The following is a 14,371-nucleotide window of genomic DNA, read 5'->3' on the forward strand; positions in this document are numbered from 1 at the left end:
TCAGGGGCACCTCCTGGGAAACTGCGAGTGGGATTTCCAAATCTGAATTTTTCAGAGGTTGAATAATATAAAGATTTCAGAAAATGGAAAATTAGCTAAAAATCAATCTTATTTATAATTGTAATTTTATGGTAGCTGAGAAGAATGTGATCTTTGATGATGTAATGTTATTGAATTTAAGATGTTTTTGTGGTGGCCTCCAAAAATGATGATGCAAGTAAAATGTAATACGAATCAGCAAGTACGAAGTCTATTGCTTTGATCGTATAAACAATAAATCTAACTGTAGCTCTATGGTGGCCGAGAAGTGCGTTTGATAGTTTGTCATCCTACTCAGCCACCATGCGTGGCGAAATACGAAAATATCAAATATAACAGTCAAGTGAAGGCTACTTCAGTTTCTGATCAAGTATGATTTCAAATTTGGATGAAATACAAATAAAAACACTGTGACACTTTGTTTTGCACAGCATGTTTGGTTGTAAAACGTATAGTACTTATTACGCAAATGTTTGGCGGGATTTGATGAGGTCAGCGGCCAGGGGAAGTTGATGTCTTGTGTCCATGAACGCAGCATCGACAGGAGTCGGCTCTCTGGTTACACGATGGCGGCCGCAACTCGCGGAGGAGGACAACTTGTACGTTCCGACCAGGAAACTGCACTGAGTCCACGACAATAAGTTGGAGATTGGAGCCAGAGCGAGGGCAGCGCATGACAACGCCGGGCGGTGGGCCAGGGCCGTGGATTTTTCCGTGGATCCGAGCAGGGGGCGCAGAAGACTAAAGTCCCCCTTGTTTTTTTTTCCCTCTGACTGTCACTTAGCCGGTTAGCTGGTGAAAGATAAGGCAGCTCACCGAGTCGCTAGTAGTGGAACGACGGGGATTAGCGCCTTGCGAGGGCGACTAAAATGGCATTTAGTTCCCACTTGGTAAGCGAGCTGGTCGAGAAGGGTGCGCGGAGAGCCTTCCTGGGCCCGGTTGATAAGTTTGCGAGGACTCATTAGCTTAGCTGCTGAGCCTAGCCTCCTAGCCGCGTTAGCGCTTCTCTTGTCCACTTTACTACTGGCCAGATTGCCAATTATCACCCCCCTCCCCGTAGTTTGCACTGCTAACCCCGACCAGTGAGCGTGTTTCTTTCCCCCAAAATAAATTCAAGGGAATTACTTAATGGGAGGACGGAAGGGATTTAACTCATCTACCTGGCAAACATCTTAATTCTCTAACTGCGTTCCGTGGCTGCCTTTTGCTTGGTGACTTGTGTTTTCGAAGGAGTTCGAAGAGCAAATCTTAACCCCCTTACTTACATAAAAATATATAACATAAAAAACAAGTGCATGTGTGCAGTTGCACTGCAAAAACAGGCGCCAAGACGTTGCGTTGACTCCCCCCATAGATTTATCTTGGCCACAAGAAAGTAATCAAGATTGTATTTGTAGCACAGCAGCAACCAATCCCTCTCTCCTTGCTTCAGCACTGGAATAGTTTGATGGACGTGGGGGGCTGTTTGCCAGACTGTCCCTTCGATACTCAGTCATGCATGTCCTGACACACGGCACTCCTCACCCGACTGTCGTTATGCACATGGACTGGCATTGTTTTTCTACCTGAACTGCGCGCAACGGACGATGTTTGTTAGCTAATGCCTCACCCTCCCTCACAAAATAAAGTAGGAGACTAACCACAGCGCCTCAGCGCAAGCCCCAGATATAGTTGATTATTCATTTGGGGGATCGGAACACGACGCCTGCCACTCTGGATCAAGAAAATCTGTCCCTCGTGTCCGGTTGGAGTAACACTCTCAAGCCAAAATCAATGCCTTCAGCGCTTGCCGTGTTCGCCTGCCGACCCAACTCGCACCCATTCCAGGAGAGGCATGTGTACCTGGACGAGCCTGTCAAAATCGGCCGGTCGGTGGCTCGCTGCCGACCGGCGCAGAATAACGCCACCTTTGACTGCAAAGTGCTGTCAAGGAACCACGCTCTGGTCTGGTTTGACCACAAGACTGCCAAGGTAAGATGCGCGATGGCCAAAAAGTCATGGTTCGGTACGACTGTATAGTCATGATTCACTTTGTTGTGAACAGGAACACATTCATGACAGTTTAAACAAACCAAAAAGCTTCTCAGCTCGGAAGCAAACAACCTTGAGTCATTGATGCTCCCGTTAATAAATATTTAGAATGCACTATTTCGCAATTTACTTATTGCAGGTTCATTGCATCATCTATATATTTATTTTTAATCGTACAGCACAATTCAGTTACTGAACTGCACACTTCTGGTAAAATGAAAACGTTAACCCCTTGAATATACCTTCAATTAGGATGAATTGGAATCCATAATAGTCGGCATATAAATAGAAAGAAGATGGAATTAGTTGCTCATTCAGACACCTGATCAATTTTTCATTTCAAACTCAACTTATTTAATAATCATAGTGCACGATTTAGAGCAAATTTGATTTCAAAGGAAAAACTTGATTAGAATTTTGCATGTACAAGACTTCCACTAACTACTTGTACTTAGCTCCTCCACCCGACACACAAAGCTTCTCTTAGTGGAGCTGTATCACTCAAATATACACATGAGAGCAATTACTCTACTACTTTACTATTTGAGAGGGCTTTGGCGCCACCTTGAGGTAGCTTAGAGCATTTCTGTGGAAAAAACCCCAAATAGGTACATTTTTTGTGAAAAGAGAACTGTGATAAAGCGGTGGATCACTGTCAACAAAATAATGCATACAAATTATAAAAGGACAGTTGCTGATTGATCAAGCTGAAATCTTTTCTTTTTATGAAAGGGTGACACAAATAGTTGTTGCGTACTGTATAACAACATGCTGGTCTTGTGGTGACTTTGAGAGCTGATGGAAAGTCAGCAGGTTTGAGTGCATTCTCGATTCAAGTGCCACTTAGAGCGAATGTTTCAATTTAACACTAATTTCTACACACCCAGGATGGAACTATTACCCTGGCTTACTCTCTGGATTTTGGCCTGTTTCACTGCCATTTCACTCGACCCGTTTCACTCAACCCGTTCCCATCGAATCCATATGATAATCGAGTTTGGGCAGTTGATATGATCCGCGCCAGATGAGCATGTGCACAACTGGCCAGAGGAACTGCATCAAGCAAGAAAAAACATGCTGCATAAATAGGGGCCGAGGAGTGCCTTCATGAAAGAACCCTTAGATGCAGGACATCCAAATACCGCCGTCGGCAAGCCTGTCTGATCGCCTCGTCGTCGGGCTCCAACTCCACAAATGGCCTGCTCAGAGTCTTGAGTCATGTTTAAATTACCAGCAGGCCTTTCACTAGCACACGCAGCACAAACAGAACCCCCCCCCCCCCCACACCACACACACACACACAAGCTTTTTCTTTTTTGGGGGGAGGGGGGGTAAGACAGCCTCCTGCCCCCCTTGGGCAGACCGCCCCCTGAGTTTGAACTTTTGATTAAAACCGAACAAATTAGGTTATTTTAAAGGTCCATGTCCGTCCTGCGGCAGAGACAAATCCAACGTTGTGCTCTGGAAGGTGATAAATAATCTCAAACCAGCACAGGAAATGTCCCTCACACCCAAGGGATGGCTGTGTTTAAATAAAGACACACATGCTGTTTTCCTCATTATTACACAGCTGAAGGAAAGAAGGCCTGGAATGGCTTGGGATTTATGGAGTGGTGTGCCAAATTATTTGCTACTCAAGTCATGCCCGCTTGACAAAGTACCTGCGAGCCAATAATCCTGTGGCCAAACTGGGCTGCGCCGAGCCATTTTCAAACTGGCGACATACATGTCATTCCTGTCGCTGTTTTTACACCCTTCCCAGCAGCACCTGGAATTGTTCTACCTTTTTTGTTCCCGCTGCGGTAACAGAGGTGAGATGTTGCCTGTGTGTAAGGGAATCCTGTAACGGCGTGAGAGGATCGTGAAGTTTATCCCGCCTCCACCAAAAATATTGGATTAAAAATACTGTATATGGTGAGAAACCTTGGATTGTTAACCATGGCATTGAACGGAACAGAACCTGCCTGGAAGGAATGAGATTGTGATTGCTGTCATCTATTTTGTGCATCAAGTCAATGACGTCTTGGATCGTTCAGCAAATTACGACATTACATCTGTTTTCCATCGAAATGCAAACTATCTGCCGATCCAGCCGATCGGATCTGTGTAACGTCTCGTAAAAACGCCAAAGCTCACCATTATAGCAAGGCTTAATCGTCATTAGCGAATTAAAGTGTGTGTATGTGTTTTTTTTTCTTCTTTTCTTAAAATCCCCACATGGGAGGTCTAAAGCAGACGTGTTTAATCTGTGCGGGCCGTCGTGGAGCATCTGTCGTCACTCCGCCACAGAACAGGTCCAGCAGGCCCAGGGATTCACAGGCTTAGACCAACTCGAAGGCATGCGGACACTTGGAAATGGCTGTTTTCCACATCCACATTTCTGGTTCATGACAAAAATAATCGACGGACCTACGGCTTGTAACACTTTTTTTTGTCCATTTTTTTTTGTTTGTATTTCAGCGTAATCCTGATTCAAAATAAAATCTGTGAAATCCCCAATTAAGGGCCAACCTTCAACTTTGTTCATTCCTGTTTTATTGTCATTACCATAAATTACCATTCATTTTCATGGAAAGCTTCCAACAACGCGAGATAACAATACACACAAAAAAAAGTATATATTTTTTTACGTTGTCTTTGTCGCAACAATTTCATCTGTCGTGGGTGTCTGTGGAACGAACGATGATGAACTGGGGTCGACTACACAGAAATAAGGTAGCGGTGTGTTTGCTCAATAACAGTAGCTTCCTCTTGCAGTAAGAAACCTGTTTTTTTTTTTCATCACATGACTGTGCACTTCATGTGAGTTTGATATCGTGAACCACAATTTCACCGTGTTCCTCGGACGGCGACAGATATTCAAAGGTAGGAGTGTATGACGGCCAAACCTGACTTGCTAGTATGCGCCGCTTGAACCATGTTATGAAAATCACGTCAAGCTTCAGGCGTTTTTCAAGCGTTTGCGGTGAAATCTTGAATAGTTGCTTCTCAAATCATCAATATCTTTAATTAAGTGTTGCCCTTTAAGAGAGATTTTAACGTGCGCTTATGCGGTTAACAAGCTGATGGCAACAGAGTGTTTTTTGCGGGGGGGTGGGGGGGGTTCTCGATCTGAAGCAAACCAGTCAACAAAAGCCAATGAGTAGCAGTGTTGCTTAATTGATTTTGTAGGTTTCATTTATACGGAAGGACATTTTTTTTCAATGGATCATGAAATGAATCCCAGAAGGGGAAAACAACAAGTCAAACTTGTTTTGAATGATGTCATTGCCATTTGCCGTTTCTGTAAGCACAAGGGACAGAAATATTTTGGTCGAAAGTGGGATTTTTGTGAGGAAGCTCCACATGAGCGAGTGGAGCACAGCTGGTGGCACGCATGTCTGAAGGGACTCTGAAATAAGCGGCGTCGTCTACAAACTGCATCCAGTTGCCTCTCGCATTTTGGACTGCACGTTGAAGTTATGTTGAAGTTTCCTTATAATGAGGGAACAAAGTCCTTGCAAGTCACTTCCCTGTCCACCAATAATTAATAAGACCTAATCTAAAGGATGCTTTCAAGAAGCTGAAGCCTGCTTAAGACACTCAGTGGTCCACTCAGGCAGATCTGTATCAGATTAAAGCAGATTGAGGACCACCAGCGTCACTCGCTCGTCCACGTGCCAGTTGACTGGATCACACCAGCTTTATCCTCCGAGAGGACGTCGTCATAACCGTTGGGTCGTGACATCTTCAATATTTATCCAAAAGGACATAATCCCCTGGCGTTTTCTTTTGACCTCGTCAATTGTAAACTGTTCCATTGCTCCCGTCCGTGGAGCATTGATCCTTTGCACCACATGAACTTTTCCATGCGCTTGTACTTTGGACAGGTACGTCCACTTTCAGACACATATGCGCCTCACTTAGGGCTGGAAATGATCAACATGGAATTTCACCTTATTGTCATTAAAGGGGGCCCCCACCAACTCCACCGTACATTACTGTACGAGTGTAGTGCATTTATAATTTGTTTGATCATTTGGCTTCCTTCTTGTTAAGTGCTTTTCCGTTAATCCCGCGGCCTGTCGTGAAAAGTCGAGCCGTTCTCTCCTCTCGCTCAAACGCGGTGGGCGTCTCCACTGAATTCACTGAAACCACGCCCCGCCCACTCCGCTGTCGGTGGAGTGAATGCTACTTCATCTAGCATTTTTTAGTTAATTTTTTTTTACCCCTATGTACCGCTACATGTTTGAGGCACTGAAATATATCCACTTAAAGCCTTTGGTAGCTGGAATATATTCCGCCGGGGTCATTGGGTGGCTTTTCTACACGACGACACGGCGAGGTGCTGTCAAGCGGTCCACTCGCCTGAAGCCCCAATCCACTTTTTTTCCGCGTCCTTGCTCTTTCATCTTTCTCTGTGACATGCACACACTCGCATACAATATCAAGGCCCTCTAAAATGGCCACCTCGGACATTGGACGATCATAGTGTCGGCATAGCTAGCTGACGGAACGTCGCAATTGCGCCCCCGATAACCGCTAACGTGAACGAGGGTGCTCAAGATGTTTTGTAGTGGTGAAGGGGGACCCGCGCCGGACTTCAAAGTGCATCACTTGCCACTGTTTTAGGCACAGTGCTTGAAGTCAGTCCAGCACATAGCCACCGGGAGCCATCGCTCAATTTCGGAACTCCCATTTGCCCAGTTTCCTTGGCCCCATACGGCAGTTTAGAGTCCTGCAAGTTTTTTTGTCGTGAGAGAGGAATGTTGGGAAAACGGAAGATAAGCACCATTTGAATGAATGAAACCAATGCTGAGTGTTATCGTCTTGGCGGTTTGTTGGCACGTAAATACCAGGCCAACGTGTACTTACTTGTACTGAGAACATGGACTATTTTACTATTTTTGCTCAAGTTTGTCATTCTGTTTGTACTTTATTAATGTTGATAATCGACGAAGCTGCATAAGCCGCCAAACTGTCGGTTTACAATTTATCATGGGTTCGAGGTGTGGTGCCATGCTTTTTTTTTTCTTTTCTTTTTGTTCCAGGATATTTTCAGCACACATAAGATGTTTTCGCTGTGTATTTAAATCACCAACACACCCTCCAGTTGATGAGTCACGAGATTGCTTCAGGCTTCAGGTGCGGCCACACATACGGCAGGCTGGAGATTTTCCACTTGTTTTTGTTCTGCCGGTGGAAAGTGGACGACACGCAGCTGTGATCTGATCGGATGCGGAAGAAATCTCAGGGGTCGATTTCTCCGACAGGAGTCTCCAGACCAGGGGTGTCCAAACTCGATGTCCTGCTTGCTTTCCATTTCTCCTTGCTGCCAACACCTGAGTTCAAACGACCGCGATCGTTTTCTTGCTTCTTCAGATATTGCTGATGAGCTGATTCTTTGAATCGTGTTTTTCAGCAGGAAAAGATGAGAAAACAAGCAAGACATGGGCCCTTGAGGACCGAGTTTGGACACCCCTGCTCTAGTTGGCTGTCAGGAAACTTGATTTGTAGAACTTGGTCCTTATATCCATAAATGGTGGAGGAAGGAAAATAGGATATCTGTAGTATCCCAGAGAAATGTCCCGAGAGTGGGTGTAGAAATCTGGCAGCTGTGGGAATGAAACATGCCAGTCGGGGTTGACAAGTGATGCATTCATGACAGCAGAAACAAGAAGCTGTGCACATCATTTTCACATTGACATTCGATGTAGTACTATAGTGTTGCCGAAAATGATCTTCAACGTTACCGAAACAACTTGGGTTCATTGAAGTTGCTGAAATAAAGTCTCGGACGTGCAAGGATTCTTCAAATAACTTAAACCATTCTATTATCAAAGTAAATCAGCGCTGAGCAAGGAGGATGGAGTACGTGAAAGACGGCGAATTTCCAATTTTGAGAGTCACTCTTAAAAAAAGGCAAAGTGCCAAAGTGGTTCACACAACCGCACGTCAGTGCCCACACAAGTTAACGTAAATATGTTAGCTAATTTATTATTGCATACCACCGCTAGTTAGAAGGGATTTCAGTGCCTCACAGGGGTTCAAGGATAGAGTCAGCCACTCGCCACTAACTTTCAATTGCTTTATTGAAAAACTGGAAACAAAAACATAAGCACATTCGTACATGAGCTGCATGGACACAGGCACTCGGGTCAGTGTGCAGACTACGATTAGCCAGTTAACAGCCACCCGCTGACCTCAGCTCACAACAGCCAACTCGCCAAACTCATTGACTGACTCCTACGTCACCTACCAGGCCCCGCCTTTTAAAGCCACACCCATTCAGAGTCACAGATAGGAACGTGAACCCCCCCCCCCCCCCCCCCCCCCCCCCCCGCAGCCAAGTTGAGCTAACGTTAGCTTTGCGTGCGTTTGAACTGCCTCTCCATCCACAGTATGGACAGGATGAGATGAATAGAAAATGGCCGATATGTTTACAAGATGAACGAATGACCCTCCGTCTGTGTGCGCGTGTGTGTGCTCGGTACACCTCATGAAGCTATAAGAATTTTTCTGATGCATGATTTGTGTGTGGTTGGGGCTTTGCTGTTTGGAAAGCTCTGAAGTTAGGTCCCTCCTTCCTTGTCTCAGGTTACCATGGGGACAAGAGGTGTATGTGTGTGTGTTTGTGTGTGTGTGTGCGCGCGCTGCGGGTGGGCACACTGCGGTCTGATGAATGGTGAGATCAGTGAAACTCTCTGTGACGCGTCTCCGGTAGATCGACGCGGTCTTGTTTTCAGTCACAATGACGAGATGACGGATGAAGCACCGCTAGCCTCCCAGGACCACTACCACCACTATCAGGCGCTTATATCACATCGTGTACTGTGTGGGTTTGTGTCTGTGCGTGTGTGTCCAGTAGCCTGTGCGCATGATCTTGTGTGTTTACTTGCCTCTGTAAGTATGTGCTCAACATTCACGCTCCGTCGCTGTGACTGGCGTGTGGATGAAGGACGGAATTAATGAGTTGTTGATGTTGTTGTTGTCGTCGGTGTTCTCACCATTAATGTTCACGTGGTGCCGTCGTTCCTGTTTGAGGAGAGCCGCGGCTGGGTGGTTTCCATCCTTCTGTAAACCTGCTTCATGTTTACAATAGTGTTGATTGATGGGGATAAATGATCCCCATGCCGAAAACACGGAGGTTTCCCGCTTGATTGACGTACCCGTTGATCTCATTCACATGTATAGTTGGTTGTCTCAAGAAGAAAACATGTCTCCTGTGTAAACTTGAGCGACGTCCACGCTGTGTGCAAAAACAGGCAAGGAAATGGGTTTTCAGAACATTTACAGAGACTCCACCCATCCATCTTATCAAAGTGCTTGTCCTCAATAAGGTTGTGGGTGATTTCGGGTGAGAGGCAGAGCACACCCTGGACTGGTCGGCAGCCAATTACAATCATATATATTCTTTATCCTCTGCATGGAACGACTAATATTAGTGCTGTTCTGGTGCGCGAAGAGAGGAGTTGAACAAAATCGCCCACTGTCTTAGACTGCCTGCATGTGGCCAAGCAGCAACGCAATGGCCACTCAATTAATGCAGGAGGACAAAACCTATTCAATTCTTTTTACTTCTATTTATCTCATTGCTTATTTCCACACATTATTGCCATCACCATTTTGAAATTGGGCGCCTGTCTAATTTTATCCTTTTTTTTTTCTCTGTCAGTTCTACCTGCAGGATACAAAAAGCAGCAATGGCACCTTTATTAACAGCCAGCGGTTGAGTCGGGGCTCTGAGGAGAGTCCGCCCTGCGAGGTTCTCTCGGGCGACATCATCCAGTTTGGTGTGGACGTCACAGAGAACACGCGCAAAGGTACGCGCATGTTGTTGGACCGCTGAAAAATGCAACGCTCAGGTTTGACTGACAGTGAGAGGCAACGTTTGTTCTATTGAGGTGGAGCTAATAGCCTGACCTCGCTCGCCTTTATGTGCTGATACAAACGGGCAGCATTTGAATCATCAGACTTGGGATTTCCCTTAAGGACACCTTGCGGCTCACCTCAAAGCTCACGCACACAATATGGACATTTGGGTCAGATTTTCAGCTCCACTGCCAAACCTTTCAAATTAAAGCTGCAATGAAAATTAATCAGGCACTATTTTGACCCCATTCTCCATGGCTGCTAAAATCATTACAATGTGGAGTCGACTGTGCTAACAAACGTAAAGAAAGGTTTCAAAACTGAATTGAAATGGATGCATGTTTTGGGATTGTCTTATGAACATGCAAAAACACAGGAAGGCTAGGGTCAGGAAAATGGGAGTCCATATTTGAACGCAGAACCTCAGAGCTGTCTGGCAGCAGTGCGAACAAAAATCCGAATTCAACGCGCCTTTCACTAGCCCTCATTGCCAGGTAGTGAACAATATTGAGCAAATGGATAACAATACTCACAGGCATATATGCGATCTGAATGAAGCTGAAAACTGTCAGGTTAGCCGCGCCAGACAGCTGGAGTACTGTCGCGATAAGCGGTTGTGTTTTTGGTGCTACGTTTTAAAAATGGTGTTGCTGTTGTGTGTCTCCAGTCACACATGGCTGCATCGTGTCAACAATCAAACTCTTCCTGCCCGATGGGATGGAGGCACGCCGACGAAGCGAGTGAGTACCAACACAGATCCATGACGCTTTGACATGTCTTAGAAATAATAAAAAGTTTTTTTTTTCTCACATCTGAAAAGAACTCTATCCTCTTGGATTTTTTTCCCATTTTTCAAAACGTCTATCTCAACCCACTTCTTAATAAATTATGAACATTTTAGTTGTTCACCAATTTAACATAAAATGAGCCATCAAATCAGACCGTCTCCTTTCTTGTCATGCAACATTGACTGTCTGTTTGCAAGCTAGCTCCTCTCTATGTTCGTGTAAGCAGGGCACATCAGCAGCGACATGCTTTGAACTCTGAAGGTGCTGAAAAAAAATTATTTAAAAAATAGCTCACCCTGAGAAATAAACTATTATCGGGTAAAATCGATTAATCACCCATCCCTATCAAACACCAATTGATGTAAAAACTCGCTAAACATCAGTCAGACAATAAAAGCGATGAGTTTTTCCCATCAGCTGCCGTGATTCTTGTTGTTTTGAATTATGCGTCCCCCCCCACCCCAGCGCTGACTCCTAAGTATGTGTAGAGTCCACTGGAGGCACTCTTACACCTGATGAGTTAATCGGCCTCCTTTCAGCCCCACCGCCCCCAGGTGAGCTTTAGTCATGAGGCGCGCTTGTTTCCTCGCACTGCTCATCCTGAGGGGTGGAGCTAGCACAAGTTCACGGAAGACCATCAGTTTATTTTGCAGCTGGTGAATGAGCTTCTGAGGGTGTAAAGAGAGAAAGTTTGTTGCGTGGGGAATTGGCTTCTCGGAAAAATCAAGTAAGCAATCTCAACGAGTCGGTCAGGCGTAGATAAAGAGCGTGAAGTTTGAACCCTGCACCGGGTCAGTTTGCGATCCAACATCCGCCAAACGCAGCAAGAAGACAAGACAGGTAACCAGCACGTCACGGACTTTTATTTGACTTTGCGTTGTTGACAATAAAGTTGTATTCAATTCAATGCAATTAATGTTCAAATGCTGTATCTGTTCCCCAATACAGCAAATGTGACAGCGTGTAACGCTACACTGATTTATGTATTCAGTCTTTTAACAGCTGACATAATTCCGTCGCCTTATCCAACCACTACTGGCATTAAAACGGAAATCTAATTTAACATAGGTGAGCCAGAGAACGGATTGTTGTATTTCCTCATAGTTGTTTCTGGTGTTGTTTGCTGCGGGTTACACATTAACAGACGCCTCTTGTGTTGCGCAGAGTCACCTTTTTCTCTCCGACATAACTCTACTTCATCATCACCTTCACCCGCTTTTAGGCCACTGTCATAGCACTGCAATGTTATTTATGATGATGATTATTAATCACAGCGATTCATCATATGAGGGAAAACCTCTGTATTTTTATTGGCTGCATTGCTATTTTTCAAAAAGCAATGCAGGGAGTGCAGATGGAAAGTAGCCATTGGCTAATTTTGGCATATTTATATGTACAGTATATGTTCATTAATATGCACTGCCCTATTTTTAAATAATGTATAAAATATGTAGACAGTTTTCAATCCAAGAATTAAACTTGAATATGAATGGATTACCATTTTAGAATAAATGATGAAAAAAACCTTATCTTTTCCTGAACCTCTTGACCTTTGAGGTTCCGCTGTCCATATACATGCTGCGCATGCACTTTTACTAGCACTCAAGAAAACCAAAGGTGTGTTTGCCAAGAATAATAAGACTGGCAACATTATTATTTCCGTATGTTCTCCTCCATTCTGTTTCCACCAAGTGTGCTCCTCTGTCTTTGCAGTGTCATCCAGGCTCCGCTGCCGCTGCCTTTAGACAAGGTAAAGGACGCAATGTGCTTGATGTGTCCTGTTGTGCTGCCACACACTTGACCGCGATTTCTCTCACTCACTCTCGTGTATGTGTGTGCGCCTCACTGATGCAAACACACACACACACACACACAAAGTGTGCGGAGTGGTCAGCTGATGTGAGGAATGTGTGGATTTCTGCCAGTCTCTCCCCCCACATATTTCCATGAGTGGGTTGAGTGAGAGTGTCCATGTCCTCTCAGCATTGGTGTAAAAGTTACAATGAAGAGTTGAGCTAGTCTGCTCTGTGTCTTCCAAACATCGGAGCAACACCCCCCCGCCCCCCCAGCTTAACCTGTCTGAGGAATGTAGCATGTGTGACTACAGTTGAACCACTTCTCTAATAATTAAGCGACGTTAGGTTCTCTCAGCGAGGCCCAATTTCTAAGTAGACTGTTTCACTTTTGTTACTGGATCCAAGTACTCACACTATGGAGAGCCATAATTTAATGAAGTTAGCAAACTCATGAGGATGGAATTTATTTTCCCAAATTTTTCCCATTGAGTTTAAATATAACGTGAGTATAAAGTGGTGCAAAGGCCCCATGACAAATGATTGGCTCTCCAATTTGGGAATGCATGTATCCGAGTGAAAATGTATTTCAGTGTTAAACTATCTGTGTGTGTGTTTTCTAGGTGGCAGCCAACACTCCCAGCATGTATTCTCAGGAACTGTTCCAGCTCTCCCAGTATTTACAGGTAACACAGCGACGCCTCCTGGTCACCGCGTGATATTACACCTCAAAGCCAATGAGCTGCTTCATCTCCTCCAACTTGAAAGAAAAAACGAAAAAGAAATGTAATATTCACGAATATTCTACTCAAGTCAACATTGCATTCTTTTCAGTTTGATCGTTTGAAGTGGTGATGTTGTTGTCGTTAATAACAATACAAATAAACCAGATTTAGTGAATGCAGAAGATACGCAAATCGCTTAGAATTTAACGTGATTTCGTGAACTGAGAGGGTGGTATTCAGGTTCTGTCTCTGCTACAGGAGGCCTTACACCGAGAGCAGATGCTGGAGCAGAAGCTTGCCACGCTGCAGCGTCTGCTCTCCACAACTCAGGAGGCCTCAGAGAGCAGCTGGCAGGTAGGAAACACCTCTTCAGGTGTATGCGTGGATGGATGGAAGCATAGATGGATGGACCCAAACACTATTCCTTTGTCAGGCTCTGATTGATGAAGACCGTCTGTTGTCCAGACTAGAGGTGATGGGCAGTCAGCTGCAGGCCTACTCTAAGGTGATTCACGCTTACATTCACACACTCTTGCTCCCACTTTCTCGTACCCCCCCCCACCCTCCCTCTCTCGTGGTGTGTCCACATTGTCACCTCATGCGGACACGATTATGAACCAAAGTGAATTTTTGGCGTCCACTGTCAGTCCCAGACGGAGGATGGCATTCGTAAGGAGCTGCTGGCCCTGCAGGAGGACAAACACAACTACGAGACCACAGCCAAGGAGTCTCTCCGGCGGGTCCTGCAGGAAAAGATCGAGGTGGTCAGGAAGCTGTCGGAGGTGGAGGTGCGACCCGCAATCCGCCCGGTGACGGCACACAGTCACAAAGCTAGCTCGTTAAAGTTGTTTGTCACTGCCCCGGCCTGCAGCGCTCGCTCAGCAACACGGAGGACGAGTGCACTCACCTGAAGGAAATGTCCGAGCGGGGCCAGGAGGAGCTGAGGGAGCTGGCCAATAAGTACAACATTGCCGTCAATGAGATCAAAGAGCTCACTGACAAAATCAAGGTGAGGTCTCTTTATGGTTTCACAGGTATGAAAGCAGATTTGATGCAGTCCTCCCTGAAATGGCCCCGTTGCTTCAAAATGCTAATGCTTGCCTCTTAACTGGAGCACGTAATAGGGAGCCCGTGATTGTTCTGG

The 14,371-nt window shown here is 45.4% G+C and overlaps 1 protein-coding gene across 10 annotated transcripts in view; it reads left to right on the forward strand.

The window, feature by feature from the left end:
- The first annotated feature begins 572 nt into the window (after nt 1-572).
- The window catches only part of slmapa (sarcolemma associated protein a), a 30,103-nt gene continuing 16,304 nt past the window's right edge, over nt 573-14,371 (forward strand). For 7 of the 10 annotated variants that reach the window (XM_086118863.1, XM_086118862.1, XM_086118865.1 and 4 more), the window contains exons 1-9: nt 573-2,010; nt 9,725-9,872; nt 10,589-10,661; nt 12,423-12,459; nt 13,126-13,188; nt 13,486-13,581; nt 13,661-13,732; nt 13,875-14,015; nt 14,099-14,236. In XM_086118863.1, the coding sequence (XP_085974989.1) occupies nt 1,813-2,010; nt 9,725-9,872; nt 10,589-10,661; nt 12,423-12,459; nt 13,126-13,188; nt 13,486-13,581; nt 13,661-13,732; nt 13,875-14,015; nt 14,099-14,236 (966 nt within the window). In that variant the 5' untranslated portion in view covers nt 573-1,812. Of the gene's footprint in view, nt 2,011-4,872; nt 4,936-8,710; nt 8,735-9,724; nt 9,873-10,588; nt 10,662-11,326; nt 11,550-12,422; nt 12,460-13,125; nt 13,189-13,485; nt 13,582-13,660; nt 13,733-13,874; nt 14,016-14,098; nt 14,237-14,371 lie in introns of those variants that run through there. The other 3 variants (XM_086118871.1, XM_086118867.1, XM_086118872.1) reach the window with 3 other exon arrangements.

Source organism: Hippocampus guttulatus, chromosome 8, assembly GCF_054856545.1.
Source record: "Hippocampus guttulatus isolate MCC_2025c chromosome 8, RoL_Hgut_1.0, whole genome shotgun sequence".
Taxonomy (NCBI): Eukaryota; Metazoa; Chordata; class Actinopteri; order Syngnathiformes; family Syngnathidae; genus Hippocampus; species Hippocampus guttulatus.